This window comes from Phyllobates terribilis, unplaced genomic scaffold, assembly GCF_046119375.1.
Source record: "Phyllobates terribilis strain yellow unplaced genomic scaffold, ASM4611937v1 Scaffold_1__5_contigs__length_1240528914, whole genome shotgun sequence".
NCBI classification, from domain to species: domain Eukaryota; kingdom Metazoa; phylum Chordata; class Amphibia; order Anura; family Dendrobatidae; genus Phyllobates; species Phyllobates terribilis.
Genome location: NW_027362761.1, coordinates 566,355,851 through 566,374,894, shown reverse-complemented (window position 1 = coordinate 566,374,894; position 19,044 = coordinate 566,355,851). Strand labels below are relative to the sequence as shown.

The 19,044-nt window shown below is 47.3% G+C and overlaps 1 protein-coding gene across 4 annotated transcripts in view; it reads left to right on the top strand.

Annotated features, from left to right (window-relative positions):
- Positions 1-19,044, top strand: part of ZNF532 (zinc finger protein 532) — a 66,041-nt gene that overhangs the window by 38,350 nt on the left and 8,647 nt on the right. For all 4 annotated transcript variants that reach the window (XM_073680779.1, XM_073680790.1, XM_073680788.1 and 1 more), the window contains 2 exons: positions 8,911-9,073; positions 10,181-10,465. In XM_073680779.1, the coding sequence (XP_073536880.1) occupies positions 8,911-9,073; positions 10,181-10,465 (448 nt within the window). The remainder of the gene's footprint in view (positions 1-8,910; positions 9,074-10,180; positions 10,466-19,044) is intronic.

Genomic DNA, 19,044 nt, shown 5'->3' with positions numbered 1-19,044 from the left:
CATCCCTTTAAAGATAACCTATCCCTAGGTCTAAAGAGTCAAGTTTTTACTCTTTTTTTATTCCTCTTGCTCCCCTGGGTAATCTATTTTTTGCAAATCTGCCATATTGGTCTTTACCTAAGGGACAGGGCTCACAGGTTAATTATGCAGCGCACCCTAAATTCACGCCCCCGAGGATCCTGTGAGCCTCACCCCCTTAGTAAACGTCATAACAATTATAATAAAAAAAAAGAGACTTTATTTCTGGAACGTATGACGGATTTAAAAAACAAACAAACCTGAATATTCGGAGGAACAGAGAGAATAAAATAAGAGTAAAAACTGGCCACTTTTGACCTGGTGACAGGTCCTCTCTAAGGCGGCCTTCCCATAAGATAGCTTACACTAGGACCGGGAGACTTTGCAGACTCTGTCGTTCCAGGTTATATGAGGGACGGTGAGGATGGGGCTCATCCATCATTAATTGTTTCTCTCTCTCTCCTTTTATAAAAAATGCAAAACTCTTAAAATGTTCTGGATGGGAGAAAACACTTGCCGATTTAATAGGAGGAAAATAAAATCATATTTTGTTTTCTTCAGGAGGCAAAAACATTGTTCTGCTTTTAACTAAGTTGTAAAATGATTATTGATTCCGCGTTTCGCCGTAATTATGTCATTATTACAACCTCAATTACACTTGATTTCACCTGGGAGCAGAGAAAAAACTTTTTCAGCTTTACTAAGCAAACTAAAAGGGTTTATTCTAGGGCTTTTATATACCGATGTCCTATGCTTAGAATAAACCATCAATATTTCATTAGCAGCAATCTGATCCTAAACAGTCCTGACGATCTACTGAATAGAGAGAACTAAAGCTCCTTTAAAGGGAATGTGCAGGAATAAGATATATTGACGACCTATCTATAAGAAAGATCAAAACTATCAGATCAATGGGGGTCTGACCGCACTAATCAGCTTTTTATAGCTCCAGATATACATAATTTACAGAGAAAGAATAGCTCCATATTGTAACGGATCCGGAGGTGGAACCTCTGAGCTGCAATGCAAAGGGGAAGTCCTTGTAAGGAAGCGGGTGACTCCCAGGGAAGACAAGCAGGAAGTCACAGCAAGTGACGGGGACAGTCTCTGGGTAAGCAGGCAGGTGGTCACGGCAAGTGACGGGGACAGTCTCTGGGTAGACAGGCAGGAGGACACGGCAAGTGACGGGGACAGTCTCTGGGTAGACGGCAGGTACCTTCAACCCAGCGGGCAGATAGACACGGCAGGTACTGGCAGGTGCTTCCGGGTAAGCAGGTGGATAGCTGCGGCAGGTGCTGGCGGGTGCTTCCGGATAAGCAGGTAGATAAACTCAGCGGGTGCTGCCAGGTGCTTCCAGGTAAGCAAGTAGAGAGATACAGCAGGTGCCGGCAGGTAGGAGACAGGTGACAGGCAGGAATCAGGCTGGACTAGACAGGCTAGCGGAGGGACCTGAGGGCTGAAGCAGAGGTGAAGACACAGTGCGACAACTGTTGCTCGGGTACCTCCATTTTGGAGGAGGTGCCTTAAGTGTGGGAAGTCTTCTGGCCATTGGCCGGGGACTTTTTAGGAAGACGCGCGCAGTCCCTTTAAGAGGGGGGGGAGTGCGCGCGCGCGCGCCCTAAGCACTCTGCTGGAGGAGGAACGCGCGCCGGCCACAGCAGGGAACAGAGCGCAGGGAGAAGCCGCGCCAGGAGCCGGTGTCCCTGTCTGACATGGGGCAGAGACGCCGCTGCGACGACAGAGAGAGGAGCGCTGGAGGGACCCACGTGAGGAGCGCGGAGGTGAGAGGGACAGCGTCCCTGCCTAGCAGAGGGCAGGGATGCCGATGCTACAGTACCCCCCCCCCCCCCTTTATGCCCCCTCTTCTTTAGGCCAGAAAGAAATTTATCAAGGATGAGCGGGGCATGGATGTTCTCCCGGGGCTCCCACGTTCTCTCCTCAGGACCAAACCCCTTCCAATCCACCAGAAAAAAGGTCTTTCCTCTTACCCTCTTGGTGGCCAGAATGTTCTCTACCTCAAACTCGTTTTCAGCAGAAACCGAAGCAGGAGGCGTACCTGAAGACTTGGAAAAAGAGTTAAGTACCACGGGTTTGAGGAGAGATACATGGAAGGAGTTGGAGATCCGCAAGTTGGCCAGGAGTTTCAATTTATAGGCCACCGGGTTGATTTGCTTGATAACTTCCAGTGGGCTGATGAACCGGGGCCCTAACTTGTAGGAAGGAATCCTGAGCCGGACATATTTGGACGAGAGCCAGACCTTATCTCCAGGACGGAATTGGAGCGGATCCAGACGTCTCTTGTCAGCCTGTCTCTTCATCCGCTCGGAGGACTGAAAAAGTGCGGATCTGGTACTCTCCCAAATGGTGGAGAATTCGCTAACAAGAGATTCCGCGGCCGGGTTGTCCACTGAGGCGGAGACAGGAAACGGGATCCGGGGATGTTGGCCGTAGACTGTAAAAAACGGGGATTTGGAAGAGGATTCGCTCTCGTGATTATTGTAGGAGAATTCGGCCCACGGTAAAAGATCCACCCAATCGGAATGGTGGGCATTAACAAAGTGCCGGAGGTAACTGGTTAAGATTTGGTTGATCCGCTCTACTTGACCATTGAACTGTGGGTGATAAGCAGAAGAGAAGTCCAAGGTGACCCCCAGCAGTTTACACGTGGCTCTCCAGAAGCGAGAGGTGAACTGAACCCTTCGATCGGACACGATGGGGAGAGGAAGACCATGGAGACGGAAAATATGATGAATAAAGTCCTTAGCCAACTCCGATGCAGACCGAAGACCTGGCAGGGGAATGAAGTGGGCCATTTTAGAGAAGCGATCAGCGACCACCCAAATGACCGTACAACCAGCAGAGACAGGGAGATCCGTTATAAAGTTCATGGCTATATGCTGCCACGGGGCAGCAGGAACGGGAAGAGGCAGAAGGCGGCCGGCTGGCAGATGTCTAGGAACCTTGTTGCGGGCGCAGGACGCACAGGCCGAGACAAAGTCTATTACCTCCTTGCGCAGGGTAGGCCACCAGTAATGCCGGGCGATAAGCTGGAGGGTCTTCTTTTGGCCAGCATGGCCGGCTAGCTTAGACGAATGTCCCCAGTGCAGAACCTTCTCATGATCAGGTACTGTCACGAACGTCTTACCGGGTGGAAGACGATTCAGATCCAAGGGAGCCACTTGCATTACCTTGGCGGGGTCGATGATGTGCTTAGGCTCCTGCTCTAGATCGGAGAACAGAAAGGATCGGGACAAGGCATCGGCTTTGATATTTTTGTCTGTCGGGCGGAAATGAAGAATGAAATCAAAGTGGGCGAAGAACAAGGACCATCGGGCCTGGCGCGGGTTAAGTCTTTGGGCACTCTGGAGGTAAGCCAAGTTTTTGTGGTCCGTATAAATTATTACCGGGTTAAGAGCCCCCTCGAGCAGGTAACGCCACTCCCCGAAATGCCAATTTAACGGCTAACAATTCTCTGTCTCCTATAGAATAATTGCGCTCAGACGAGGAGAAGAGCTTGGAGAAGAAGCCGCAGGTTACCATTCTCCCGGATGGCGATTTTTGGGTGAGCACCGCTCCGGCTCCGGAGGAGGAAGCATCTACTTCTAAGAAGAATTGTTTGTTGCAGTCCGGACGGTGCAGCACAGAAGCGGAGGAGAAAGCTTGTTTCAAAGAAAGGAAGGCCTCTTCAGCCTCGGGCGGCTATTCTTTGGGACTAGCGCCCTTACGGGTGAGCGCGGAGATAGGGGCAGTCCGGGAAGAGAAGTGCGGAATGAAGAGGCGGTAGTAATTGGCGAAGCCCAGGAACCGCTGAATAGCCTTCAACCCCTCCTGTCGGGGCCACTTCAGGATGGCAGAAAGTTTCTCAGGATCCATTCGTAGGCCGGTCTGGGAGATGACGTAGCCCAGAAATGGAAGCGAGGTCTGCTCAAAGAGGAACTTCTCAAATTTTGCATAGAGGTGGTTCTGCCTGAGCTTGAGCAGGACCTGACGAACGTCCCTCCGGTGTGTGGGAAGATCCGGAGAGAAGATCAAGATGTCGTCCAGGTACACCACCACGCAGGAGTAGAGAAGGTCACGGAAGATTTTACTGACCAACTCTTGAAAGACGGCGGGAGCATTACAGAGGCCGAAGGGCATTACGAGGTATTCATAGTGGCCATCCCGGGTGTTGAATGCCGTCTTCCATTCATCCCCCCTACGGATACGGACCAGGTTATACGCCCCACGGAGATCCAGCTTGGTGAAGATTCTGGCACCCCTCAGACGGTCAAATAATTCAGGAATGAGCGGAAGGGGGTATTTATTCTTCACCGTGATCTGGTTAAGACCTCTATAGTCTATACAGGGATGGAGTGAGCCATCTTTCTTTTTAACGAAGAAGAAGCCTGATCCCTCCGGGGAGGTAGATTTCCGGATAAATCCCGGGCCAGATTTTCCTTGATATATTCAGACATGGCCCGGGTCTTGGCAGCGGACAACGGGTAAATACGCCCACGGGGTGGAGTAGCGCCGGGTACCAGGTCGATTGGGCAATCGTATGGTCTATGGGGAGGTAATGTCTCTGCTTCTTTCTTGTTGAAAACATCAGCATAAGACCAATAAGGAACCGGTAGGCCGGGTAGATTGGCTGGAGTAGGAGAAGGACGAGCAGGACGAACAGGAACTAAACAAGTCTTATGACAGTCCTGCCCCCAGCGAAGGACTTCTCCGGTCTTCCAATTCAGCACGGGTGCATGTCTCTGGAGCCAAGGAAGGCCTAACAAAAGGGCGTGAGAGAGTCAAGGTAGAACATGGAAGAAGATCCTCTCAGAGTGCAGCATTCCCACCTGCAGAGTTATGGGTTCGGTGATGAGTTGGATGGTTAGCGGTAAGAGCCCTCCATCCACGGAGGCGACAGATAAGGGTTCAGCCAAAGGTTTAGTGGGAATGCGGTATTTCTCTACCAGGGACTGGGAAATGAGGTTTCCGGCAGCTCCAGAATCGAGTTGAGCTAGTTCAAAGTAGCGGTTCTCCCCGCAGATGATAGAGACCGACAGCATCAGAGATGGAGGGGGTTTACTCTTGTCTAGGACGACCTCTCCGAGCGATCCTAGACACTGGCGTTTCCCGGCCTCTCCGGGCAGGAACGGATCCGGTGCTCCTTACTGCCACAGTAGAAACAGCTTCCCTCGGCACGGCGTGACTCTTGACGGGTTTTGACCATCTTGGTCTGGTCGACCTGCATGGGCTCTGGCAAGTGCGCCCGGGGAGTTACAGAGGAAGAGATGGGTTTCTGGAAAGTGGGAGCAAGGCGGGGAAACCTCCTCTCACGGGTGACCTCTTTTGTACGCTCCTGGAACCGGATGTCAATCCAGGTGGCAAGTGTTACTAAGTCATCCAGGGAGGTTGGAATGTCCCGACCGGCGAGTTCATCTTTAATCCGGCCGGATAGGCCCTCCCAGAAGACGGACACCAGGGCCTCGTTATCCCAGGCAAGCTCGGAAGCAAGGGTACGGAACCATATGGCATATTGGCCCACGGTGAGACTCCCTTGGCGGAGGCGTAGCAGAGAGGAGGCGGATGAGGTCTTTCATCCTGGTTCATCGAAGACTTTCCGGAAAGCCGTGAGAAAGGCTGGCAGGTTGGACACCAGGGGGTCTCCTCTCTCCCATAGGGGATTTAGCCAAGCCAGTGCCTCCCCAGTGACATGGGACATAATGAAGGCCACTTTGGCCCGGTTGGTGGTGAATTAGTGTGCCAAAAGTTCGAAATGCAGGGTGCACTGGTTAATGAAGCCTCGTGCCAGGCCGGGGTCTCCACCAAAACGAGGTGAGGCGGATAGGCGGGGACCGGGAAGGGATGCCATGGTATTGATGGGCAGCGACGCTGCCGGGGTAGGAGTCGTGTGACTGGAAGCAGGTCCCGATGAGGCAGTCAGTGTGTCCAGGCGGGAGTTAACATTACGCAGGTGGCTCAGGATGGACTCCTGTTGGGACCTCTGACGGGATAGTTCATGGCATAGGTCCAAGAGCGAGGGAGCTGGGGCGCCACCGGGTTCCATGGCCCGAGCAAACTGTAACGGATCTGGAGGTGGAACCTCTGAGCTGCAATACAAAGGGGAAGTCCTTGTAAGGAAGTGGGTAACTCCCAGGGAAGGCAAGCAGGAAGTCACAGCAAGTGACGGGGACAGTCTCTGGGTAAGCAGGCAGGTGGTCACGGCAAGTGACGGGGACAGTCTCTGGGTAGACAGGCAGGTGGTCACGGCAAGTGACGGGGACAGTCTCTGGGTAGACAGGCAGGAGGTCACGGCAAGTGACGGGGACAGTCTCTGGGTAGACGGCAGGTACCTTCAACCCAGCGGGTAGATAGACACGGCAGGTACTGGCAGGTGCTTCCGGGTAAGCAGGTGGATAGCCGCAGCAGGTGCTGGCGGGTGCTTCCGGATAAGCAGGTAGATAAACTCAGCGGGTGCTGGCAGGTGCTTCCAGGTAAGCAGGTAGAGAGATACAGCAGGTGCCGGCAGGTAGGAGACAGGTGACAGGCAGGAATCAGGCTGGACTAGACAGGCTAGCGGAGGGACCTGAGGGCTGAAGCAGAGGTGAAGACACAGTGCGACAACTGTTGCTCGGGCACCTCCATTTTGGAGGAGGTGCCTTAAATGTGGGAAGTCCTCTGGCCATTGGCCGGGGACTTTTTAGGAAGACGCGCGCAGTCCCTTTAAGAGGGGGGGGAGTGCGCGCACGCGCACCCTAAGCACTCTGCTGGAGGAGGAACGCGCGCCGGCCACAGCAGGGAACGGAGCGCAGGGAGAAGCCGCGCCAGGAGCCGGGGGGTGAGAGAGACGGTGTCCCTGTCTGACATGGGGCAGAGACGCCGCTGCGACGACAGAGAGAGGAGCGCTGGAGGGACCCACGTGAGGAGCGCGGAGGTGAGAGGGACGGCGTCCCTGCCTAGCAGAGGGCAGGGATGCCGATGCTACACATATGCTGTCTAGTGGTCATGCTCTGTACTGCAGCGGAGATCACATTCACTTCAATAGCAGCGGAGCTGCAGTACCCATGAATGGCCACTACACAATGTATGGAGCTGCACTATTCTGACTTTGCATACTGTGTACATCCGGCCAGTGCTGCAAACAGCTGAAGGGGGGAAGCAGGTGTCGGACCACCACCAATTTGACATTGATGCAAAACGCTGACTGCCAGTGTAGGAGGGGGATGAGCTTTGCAGCATATACATAGATAGATATGATATGTGTATGTATGTGTATATATATATCAGTATATCACGGTCTTTGCCTTCAATACTAGTTAGATTTTTCTAAAGACGGAGAGAGAAGCATATCTTGAAGCCCCTGGAATCTAAAAGGGAAAAGTCAAGTTAACTTACCAACAGGGGCACAGATCCCACGGCCTGTATGCAATAGTAGTGAAGAGCAAAGGAAATCCAGCTTCTGTGATCCAATGTAACGTAAAAAGGCTTTATTCATAATTCCACGGAAAAAAGAGCCCAACATAAGAGCAGAAAATGCAACGCATTTCGGATTACTTATGATCCTTCTGCATGGCATAAGTGATATGAAATGCGTGGCATTTTTTTGCTCTTGTGTTGTGTTCTCTTTGCGCGGAATTTTGAATAAAGCCTTTTTATATAGGAGGAACGAAGGGGAGGATCAGAGAGCTTCCACGTTGGATCCCAGACCGATGAGAATGCGCTTTCCCGAAGGGTGCCGGTCCCGCTGGTGACTGCAGCAAACACAATGGACGAAGAGGAGGGATGATCGGCACTCCGACATGTAAAAATCAAATACTTCATTGGGTCATCTTAAAAATAGGAATGGTAAAAACAGTCTGACGCGTTTCTGGCGCTGGAGTTTCGCCCTTAGTCATAGCAAAGGCTTGTCTAAGGGCGTAATTCCAGTGCCAGAAACGCGTCAGACTGTCTTTACCATTCCTATATAAAGTATTTGATTTTACCTGTCGGAGTGCCGACCATCCTTCCTCTTCATCCAAAGCATTTTTACATTTTGTTTAATCGCTGAAGATGGATTTCCTTTGCTCTTGCAGTTCTGTGACATCAACATAACTCATGTAAGAAGGCCTTTGTGCCATCTATAGTCGTCTTATGTAGAAGACGGGCCTTCGGGACCCCTTGAATGGTCACTGTCACTTCAGTAAACTTTGCATAAAGCTATAGTACTAGCAAATATAAGAAACTTTGTAATATATCTTATCAGAGAAATCAGTTTTTTTTTCCACTTATGAGAAATTACTCCTCCCCGCGCCCCTCTTTTCCCAGCTTTCTGAACCCCTCATACGCTCTGAAAATAGTAGTAGGTAGTAGAAGTTCTTGGAGTTAGCAAAGGAGTTGTAGGAAACAATCCGTAGATAGGTGAGAACAGTCTGGGTAAGAATGTTCAGGAGCTGGAGACTGGAACTAGACTAAACAGCTAGATACAATACTCAAGCAATGAGTGAGAGATCCATGTGGCTTTAAGTAGGCCCAAACAGGACATAAGATAGATTCCACAGGTTTAGAATCTGTCATCTTAGTAAAGGGCAATTGCAGAACACAGCAAAAGCCTCCAGTGGTAAGGAGTGGAATTGAAGCACAATTAAGGTGAACAATAGCAGCCACTAATGGTCAAACTGCAGAAGGACAACAGGAATCCTGACACATAGCTACACTTCTCAGTACTCTTCTATAATGTCCTCCATGTAGCTGTTTTCTAGTATTTATTTTGCTCCAGTGCTGGATTCACACCTACACTGCTCAGTACTGCTGTATAGCATCCTCCATGCTGCTGCTGCTTTTCTTTGTCGTATTGTCCCATTTATCCCCTGTATGATGTGGAGCGAATGCCTGAAATTGACACTCATAATCTTGAGTTTTCTTTCTGTCTTTTTTTTCTAGAATTATCTACAAATGCTCCATGTGTGACACCGTGTTCACGATGCAGCCGCTGCTCTACCGTCACTTTGATCAGCACCTCGAGCACCAGAAAGTCTCCGTATTTAAGTGTCCAGACTGTTCCCTCCTCTACGCACAGAAGCAGCTGATGATGGATCACATCAAGGTATGAGAAAAAGCCCGATAGTGGGGAACGTAATTCCTCACGAGTCAGACAGGTCTCTTGGATGGTAGATTTGACAGCCATTAAAGGGGTTGTCCATCGCTTGGTGACTTTTTTTTTTGTTTATTTGGGGCTAAAAATAATTTTTCCAATTTTTGGTTTCATTGAAAAAAAATTTTTAGGCTCTTTGTTTCCTTATTCAACTTTGATGTGGTCTGCTGTTATAAATCAGCTGAGACGAACTCAGACAAAGACAGATAAAAGTTTCAAACTCTCACACTGGACTGTCAGAATGAGTTTACTGAAGGATTCTCAGTTAACTCACTCTGCAGTCAGCAATTAAAAGCCAAAAATTCTGGTTTCATTAAAAATCTTACAGTTTGCCTTTTATAGTCTACGTCTCACATTGTCTATTGCCGGCTGCAGAATGAGTTATCTTAGACTCCATCAGTGAGCTTGTTTTGATTGGGAGTTTCTTATTCTCTTATCTGTCGTCTTTTGAGCTCTTTTCAGCTGATTTATGACCTCAGAACGCATTAAAGTTGAGCTGAAGTTTATGGTCATAAATCAGCTGAGAGGAGCTCAGAGAAAAAAAAAACAGATAAAAGAGTTACAAACTCCCTGTCAGAACAAGCTCACTGATGAATTCTTGGTTAGCTCATTCTGCAGCCAGCATTGTGCAGGAAAATGAAGTGCAATTTTTTTTTTTTTATGAAACCCAGTATAAAAAGCATTTAGGTAAATAAAAATGTCCCCATAGGTCTCTCTCTTCTTTTAAAGAATTTTTCAGTTTTAAGGAAACCCCGTCCCCAAGCGCAGTTTGTTTTAAAATAAAACTCAAAGTAGAAAACATGAGTTTACTGATTGACTTCAGTGTTGTCAACGTGATGTCAGCACTTCAGACCATAACAGAAACCGGGACCAGCGACAGAGACTCATTGCTACACCCGGGGAGGGGGAGTAAAGATAGTTTCAAAGCAAAATGCGGCTGCGGAAGAGTGGTTTTCTGAAAAATGGAAAACCCCTTTAAGCTCATTTGTGGGATTATACATTTACCTGGAGAATCCCTGCTTGCTATAACGTCTAACCTTGGCTTCATTTGCGTTGTAGTCTATGCATGGGACATTGAAGAGCGTGGAAGGTCCTCCGAAAATTGGAACTAATTTACCTCTAAGCACCAAGCCCACCACCCAGAACTCCAACAGCCCCAGCAAGGAAGAAGCGAAGCCTGTGAATGGGACTGAGAAACCGGAAAAGAAAGCCACTGTCTCTGAAAAGAAGACCAACCAACTGGTGAAAAAAAGTGCAAAACCGGGCTGGACCTGCTGGGACTGCGATCAGCTATTCAACCAGAGAGAGGTCTATATATCACACATGAGGAAGGAGCACGGGAAGGTAAGACCGACCTAATCTGCCTAGGACTTGAGCCACTGATCTCATCCTACACATCCATGAGCTTTAGTACTGATCATAAGGTCCTCCCATCAGTTGATCCCCAGAGCGACTCCATCTGCCGAGAACTAGAGCCACTGATCTCATCCTACACATTCATGAGGTCTAGTAGTGCATATAGGGTCCTCCCATCAGTCGATCCCCAGAGCGACTCCATCTGTCGAGGACTCAAGCCACTGATCTCATCCTACACGTTCATGAGGTCTAGTAGTGATTATAGGGTCCTCCCATCAGTCGATCCCCAGAGCAACCCTGTCTGCTAAGGACTCGAGCCACTGATCTCATCCTACACATTCATGAGGTCTAGTAGTGATTATAGGGTCCTCCCATCAGTCGATCCCCAGAGCAACCCTGTCTGCTAAGGACTCGAGCCACTGATCTCATCCTACACATTCAGGAGGTCTAGTAGTGATCATAAGGTCCTCCCATCAGTCGATCCCCAGAGTGACCCCATCTGCCGAGGACTCGAGCCACTGATCTCATCCTACACATTCATGAGGTCTAGTAGTGATTATAGGGTCCTCCCATCAGTCGATCCCCAGAGTAACCCTGTCTTCTAAGGACTCGAGCCACTGATCTCATCCTACACATTCATGAGGCCTAGTAGTGATCATAAGGTCCCCGTCAGTCAATCCCCAGCTAGCAATAGCTGATAACAGAGAATGATAGACCTGAACAGCCATGACATTGGTTGAGCTTGTGACAAGAAGCAATGATGTACCACCACATCGCTGCTATCAGGTCTGTGTGTTGCCGAATAACCCCATCCCCTGCTTGGCGTGCGTCTTCTTCACCCGACATTCGCAGAAATGCCGACTGTTTTGCACAGCAGACACTCGGCGTTAACTACTGCAGAAATTATACCCCTTAGATGCCGCTGTGAACAGCGATCGTTCCATCTAAGCGATTAAACAGAGGGATTACCCATTGGACTCCCAAGATGTGATCGCAGGAACCTGATGGGTTGTTTAATGGTAGCTGGACCTTCGCTATAGGGCCTACTGCCTCGGATTTCTTGATATGTCACTGAATAGAGGAAAGAAAAAGTAAAATTTGAAATAAAACATTGTGCCGACCATTTAAAGAGGTATACCCACCTTATCCAGTGATGGCATGTCACAATCACCAACGATCTTGAAAATGAAGAGGAATATGTTAGCAAGTTTTTGCTATGTAATCTGACAGCAGCATGATGTAGGGGCTGCAATACTGATTCCAGCGATCTATCACTTGGTTTACTGGGTGCAGTAGTTGTGATACAATCCTAGTTTTCTCTGCTGCAGATCTAGCAGAGCTCTGAATGCTGAGCTGTGTATAGCCCCGCCCACACCACTGATTGGCTGCTTCCTGTGTACACTGTATATTGACAGGAAGCTGGTAATCAGTGCTAGGGGTGAAGTTGGACCAGGAGGCACGAGACACCTAGTCCTGTCGTGATAATCTCCTGCTGCTAAAACACAGAGTATAATGAACCAGTAAAACACAGCCCAGTAAGTGACACATCGCTGAAATCAGGGTCTCTTCCCCTACATCATGCTGCTCTCAGATTACATAGTAAAAACCCACTGACAGATTTACTTTAACTCAAATGTGAACATAACCTTACTGACTTGACTTGTAGACGTAGACATGTTAGAATATATTTTTAGATGTCTAGGAACATGTACTTCATCAAATTCCCAAAGTGATGTCCCCTGTGGAGAGCTTGTACCCTGTACATGATGCTTATTCACACAGAGCGGCACTTTAGTCACTTCACAAGAAGAAGATTTTGGCATTGCTTAAGTGGACCATTGGAAAGGAAGCATTAAATCTACCTATTCGGATCAGCTGTGTGACTGGGGATCTAAGGCGGAATGTTTCTCCTAGTGTAAGGAGACTTGTAGGCCATGCAACGCTCCCCTGGGAATCTAAATATGCAAATAGCCTCTTTAGAGAGGAAGAGAACTTGATCTCTAGTGCCACCTATTGGATGTGGAAATCCTAAAAGTCAATATCGACTCTTTAACGAGCCTTTCCCCATGACTTGGGATAAGAAACCAAACCAAAAGCTCCATTTGCAGACACATGTTTTGGGGTTTTTCCCCTCCTCATTGCAAAGCAGGAAATCTGATTTGGCTAGATGAGACGCCTCTGACTGGTGGTTTAAGGGGGGACGTTGCTCCTTGTGGAGAGTGCCAAGGCCTCTCACCCAGCCAAATCAGATCTCCTGCTTTGCACTGTGGAGGGGCAACACCCTGAAACGTGTCTGCAAATGGAGTTTTTTGGCATCTGATCCCAAGTCATGTGGCGAGGCTCTTTAAAGGGTCGATATTGACTTTTAGGGTTGCCAAGCTCTCTTCCTCTCTGAAGACAATATTTGTATACATTGTGTGACATCATTTTATTTTAGTGATTATCATGGTGCACAACCATGAAAGGAAAAAGGAGGGGCAAACATTCCTGAGTGGTGTCACAGAAGATGAGGGAAAGACTAAGTGCAACACGAAGGGAAGAGTGGAAGGAAGCCCAAACACTAGGGAAAGGGGGAGTGGAGACCCCTAGGCAGATCTAATATCACCCTGCCTACCCTACCGTCCCTATATAGGTTCCACACCTATCGTCGAGCAAGAACCTAAGCCCTGAATGTCCGTAGAGCTAGGCCCTAGATAGGGAGGGGACAGCGTGAGCACTAGTCAAGCCCCACTACAAACTAAAGACAACAATGTAGACAAACAAAGGGGATAAACTTAGCTTGAGCAGACACCATACAGATAATGCCAACTGTCCCCCAAAGGCACCAGAGAAGAAACTAACCAACTGCTAGTGCTCCAAGCCAACACAGAGGTACATAGAACTATCACAGGCGACTCTTTGGAGAAACTTAGAGTTTTTAACTACCAAGCAAGGGTGTGTCAATCAGCAGCAGAAGGTGGAGGTAGCTGCTGGGTCCTAAAGGAAGAAGGATACAACAATACCAAAGAGATGAGAGGATCAAGAAGGAGTCTGCAATGACATCTCTGCAGAGACCTTCTGCAGCCGGCTCCAGAGTGACTGTCTGTCACGCCTGACACACCCGTGACAATAAGGTAGAAATGCGGGGCTAGATTTGGTGAAAACCTTGTTACACAGGGTCCCGGCTTCTGGGCCTCAGCCAGTGTTGTCACAAGTGTAGGACTCGTTCCTCTTTAATCTTTTCTTTAATAAATTATATCGGGGCATCATATTTTCTGGCTTCGGAGTAGAGCTTTGATCCACGTTCCGCTCGCGACTCCGTGCACTCGTCTTACTTTCGTAAATTAGATGTGAAGAACACAAAACAACGTATAAAGCAACAAAGCGGCATCCCTGGATATGACAGGTGTGCGCGGCGCTCGTTCCTTCCTGCTCCCTACAAAACATCTCCCTAATAAATCTTTCAAGGCGAAGAGAAGGAAGAGCTGTCATGTTTGCACTTCTCTAATGTGCCCATGTGGATCGGGCAGCATGTATCAGCTGTCAGGTTCCCTTTTTAAGTCACTTTTCTTTCTTCGTCTTGTGGTATTTGTTGACTTTCTTTTTATTTTTTGCACCAACTTTTTCAAAATGGCGCACTCTTTTTTTCATGAATCTTATGCAAAATAAAAAAAAGCTTTTTAATTTTGTCCTCAAACTTTTTTTTTTTTGCGTCCGTTTAGCGCCAAAAAAAAAGTTGCACGTTGTTGTAAATTGTTGCAAAATTTGAGCAAAAATTTCAGACGTATATAAAATCGTCCCAGGAAAAAGGCTGGAATACAAATGTGAAAAAATTTTTGGGGACTCTTTTTAAAAAAAGGTCGCAATTGTGAACCCAAACGTTGCCCATAATGGCAAACAGAAGAGAAGAAAAAGCGAATACGTAAAATAGAGTTTAAAATTTACAAAAATGTGCAAATTAAATGAAGAATAAGGAGCAAGTAGACGGCACACATTAAGGATGTTGTCCAGGACTTTGATGTTGGGATAGGTCATTAAAGGGAAGGTGCCATGAAAAAAAATATTTTTCAACAATTGAAAAAATTTAAAGTAATGTGTTGTTTTTTTGTTTTTTTTTAAATATTATCATTTGTTTTTAATTAATTAAAATCTGAAAAATAATTAAAAAAGGTTTGGTATTTCCACTTTTAAACACTAGAGGGGAGCAGCTTCTATTTGCCATGAAAACTTAGTGTGCTCACATTACGACTGCTGTAAATGTGGGTGGGGTCTGCTGACATGTGTGTGATGTCACTCCTCCCCTCCCCTTCTGGGGAGGTCCCAGGTGCCCAGGTCACAGCTAAGAGGTTGGAGAAGTGGCCTCAATACAAGAGAAGCTCCTATTGAAGTAAATGGGAGCTGAGGGGTTCTGACTCCGTATCCGATGTATTCCCAGCAGCTTTCGGATATAGTGACAGCTGATCTTTGGGGGTGCCAGGTGTCGGACCCCCAACGATCTCATATTGATGACCTATCCTAAGGAAAAGTCATCAACATTAAAGTCTTGGACAACCACTTAAAAGGATTGCAAATGTTTTTTTTTTTTTTTGCAAGCCTCTAATTTAGTCCAGTAGGGTCCCAAATGGTAAACCGTAGAGTTAAAATGGACTTTTCTGAAAGTTGACTGAGAATCGCTGGTGTTAATAATCAAAGGAGCAGAAATAAATTTGCTAAAAAAATAAAAATAAAATAAATAAAACTTTTAAAGGATTTACATGTAGCCCTGCGAGTTTAGAGACATCACGCAGGATATAACAGCTGCAGCGCTAAAGTGCTGCTTAATCTTTTATGAAATACCTTTATTCACCATCTAAAAGCCGAGTAAAAGCCAATAGAGATCTAAGTGCCGGCGAGAAAGAGAGAGGTGAGACATGAGCTCACCACTGAGCTACAAAGCAAAGTCTTAGATGATGTCTTCCAAGTCTCTCATTCCAGATAGACTTCAGACAGAGACTCGCGGCTTGTGAAGAAAGTACCGCCGCCGTGCCACCGTATCCAGTCCAAAAGTACAAAACGTAGGAAAGCAGTGTGATTCTCAGAGGGTGGCGGGGGTTTATAGACTATAAAGAAGCCTAAGGGAAGAAGGTAGACTCTGACCTAGATCTTACGAGGCCAGACGAGAACAGAATTAACGAGATGCATCAAGTACCATCTAAAGTAACCAATCCTCCATAGCAGGACCCCTACCAGGGCTGAGAAACAGAAGGGGGTAAAATCAGTTCAGCTGAGGATAGAAGAGGGGTCATACAACACAATGTATAACAGGAGCCGTCACTTCTACACATTCACTGCAACTAGAGGAAAATGAGGCAATTTCTCATTTTTCAGCTTTAAAGAGAATTTGTCAGCAGGATTTCACACACCCCACACTCCCCAAACTATTCATATGCTCATGTAGCTCTTTCAAAGACAAGTCCAGCAATACCTTAACATGGCCAATCCGTTCCTCCGTTACTGAGAAATCAGCATTTGAATTGATATGCAAATGAGGCTGGAGAGCTATGATAGATCTGAAGCCTCTGTCACTCCAGGTCTATTCCCCACCCAGCTCCGCCGCCTCCTGCTTGACTGACAGCTTCTTTGCCTGAATACGCACAGCGTAGAGGCTGTTAGTCATGCAAAAGGAGACAACGGTGGGCAGGAAATAGAGCTGGAGTGACAGAGGTTTCGGATCTACTATAGCTCTTCAGCCTCATTTGCATATTAATTCAAATGCTGATTTCTCTGTAACAGAGGAATGGCCAGGCCATGTAATGGTGTTGCTGGACTTGGCTTTTAAAGAGCTACATGTGCATATACTGTAAATTGCTTGAGATGTAAAATCCTTCTGACAGATTCCCTTTTAATAGTTCTCAGTGAGATATCAATTTTTCATTCATCTCTTCCATATCCAGGTTCAGCTGATGGGCCCCATATAATCAATTTATATACACTATAAAATATGCCACACATATTACCCAACGCTCTGTAATAGTTACTATAAGGCCACGTTCACACATTCAGTATTTGGTCAGTATTTTACATCAGTATTTGTAATCCAAAACCAGAAATGGGTGATAAATACAGCAGTGGTGATGTGTTTTTATTATACTTTTCCTCTGATTGTTCCACTCCTGGTTTTGGCTTACAAATACTGATGTAAAATACTGACCGAATACTGGACGTGGCCTAAATGATAAAGTAGGAAAGTAACAGCGCCTTAGATGACTCCTATGGCCCTTCCTCCCTTTGCCCTTATTCATTGTCTACTACAGATGTCCTAATACATGGTTAGTTAAGGATGCACCCAATGCCAGATGCCTGGATACCAAGCCTGCCACTTGTTTCCCCATAAAGTACCTACCATTAGCACTCCCGCTCGCTGTCAGCCATAGACTCCTCCGTCTGGTACTTTTCACACTCTCCTTGTCCTAGACAAAGAGCACAAACTAGCAAGCTCTTTGTTGTGGAGCTTGTAAGGGCTACTCTGAAGCTGGCCAGATCTCTGAATCTGGATGGCTTCAGTGTCTCTGCTCTTTTTTGATGCTGCAGAGGTAAAGCTGTCAATTCTTAGGAGTGCACTGTCAATAATTTAGGAGCGCACTGCTCCCCTGCAACCAGGAAGCCAGTGCAAGGGAGGGGAGCGGTGCACTCCAAAACTACAATATTAGGAATAACATTTAATAAACAGCATATATAGAAACATAATAATATCATTGATCAGAATGATGATCATAAGATGAAGCTTCAATATCATCACACTCAGAGTATAAATGTGTCGATCGAAGCAATAATAATAACCTGCCGGCTATAGATGTGACGCGGTGTCAAACATAGTCATCAGTGGCACTGCAGTAGTAAAAGAGTAATCCGGGTGGGGCGGAGAATAAAAAGGAACAGAGTATAGAAGCAGTTACATGCTGGATATGGAGGAATTCTGTGTTAGAGAAAATGCAGAAATCTGTGAGAGGGAAGGATGCTGCCTGTAGGATTTCCAATGGCCTGATCCTAAAGTTCTCCATGAGATAAACTGCTACCAGAGGAGTCTTGACAGAATACAGGAGATTTTGGCCAAGCCAAAACGATCATTTGGGCAACAGCTATGTAATGTGGATGGCTGGCTTTAGTTTTTTTCAATGCATGATCAATAAGTCGGGTTGAGTAGTTTATTTTTTTTCTTTACTGGTGCAGCGCTTGTGAAAATAATTTTTAATACACATGCAAATCAGGGTCTTTGGTGCTCCCACGGCATGGCCATGAGCTGGGTGCACCGCTACACCTGCTCAATTTACGTCTTGGGGACTGCCCTAGCTTGGGATGGACAGCGCTTACTCTAGAACGAACCATGACCCGTGTGTGTGCACGGGCATGCACATTAATACTGGATTTGTTGGCAGCGCTCTTGCCTGGTTCCTCTCCACTGATGCCACTCATATACCAAGGAGCTCAGTGAGCGTCATTCGCAGATAGCTGGTTAGAAGAACGCGCCCAACCAATGTGTGTGTGTGTGTGTGTGTGTGTATGTGTGTATATATATATATATATATATATGTGTGTGTGTGTGGGCTGCCAGCACAGCCAACATCAGTGCACGCGTGTAGGGCAGCGTTTGCTCTAGGAGTGAGCGCTGTCCATCACAAGCTAGGAGAGTCCCCAAGATGCAAATTGAGGCGGTGCAACGGTGGAATGAAGCCCCGTCATTGGCATATGGATTAAAAGTTATTTTCTCAATCATGTATCACTGTATTGTTAGTCTAAAAGGCATATTGGGGGTGACAGACTCACTTTATACAGTTATTTTCATTTTTCTTTTTTTTTTTTAAGAACTTCCAATTGCAAGAACTGCAACTTTCTTAAAGAAGCCCTTCCATGAAATTTCCCCCTCCCAAAACCTGTATATATGTGTATGTACTGTAGTGTGTTAATCTACTCATCCATCGCCAATTTCTCCGGTATCCTGTGCTGTTCCCTTCTTTTCTGAGTGACGTCAGCGCCCTTCAGACTCTCCTGGTTTTTACAATATGAGCCTATGGAGTGTCAGATCTAGGCTCCATAAGCTTACATTGTAAAAGAGACTTCCGACTGAGGCATAGAATCAGCCAGAGAGTATGAAGAGTGGTGATGTCACTCAGAAGAGAAGCCGAGCAGCACTGGATCCTGGAAAGACCGATAGATGAGTATTATCACACTAACACCACATTACATACACATAAGCACACGTTTAGGGGAAAAAAGTTTGTGAGAGGAATTCTTTAAAACAGACTCTTTTTAACTACCCATACGGAATGTTATGCAGCTATTGTCCTGATTACTGGGCGCTTCCATAGCCCCGCTTACTGGGCGCTTCCATAGCCCCGATTACTGGGCGCTTCCATAGCCCCGATTACTGGGCGCTTCCATAGCCCCGATTACTGGGCGCTTCCATAGCCCCGATTACTGGGCGCTTCCATAGCCCCGATTACTGGGCGCTTCCATAGCCCCGATTACTGGGCGCTTCCATAGCCCCGATTACTGGGCGCTTCCATAGCCCCGATTACTGGGCGCTTCCATAGCCCCGATTACTGGGCGCT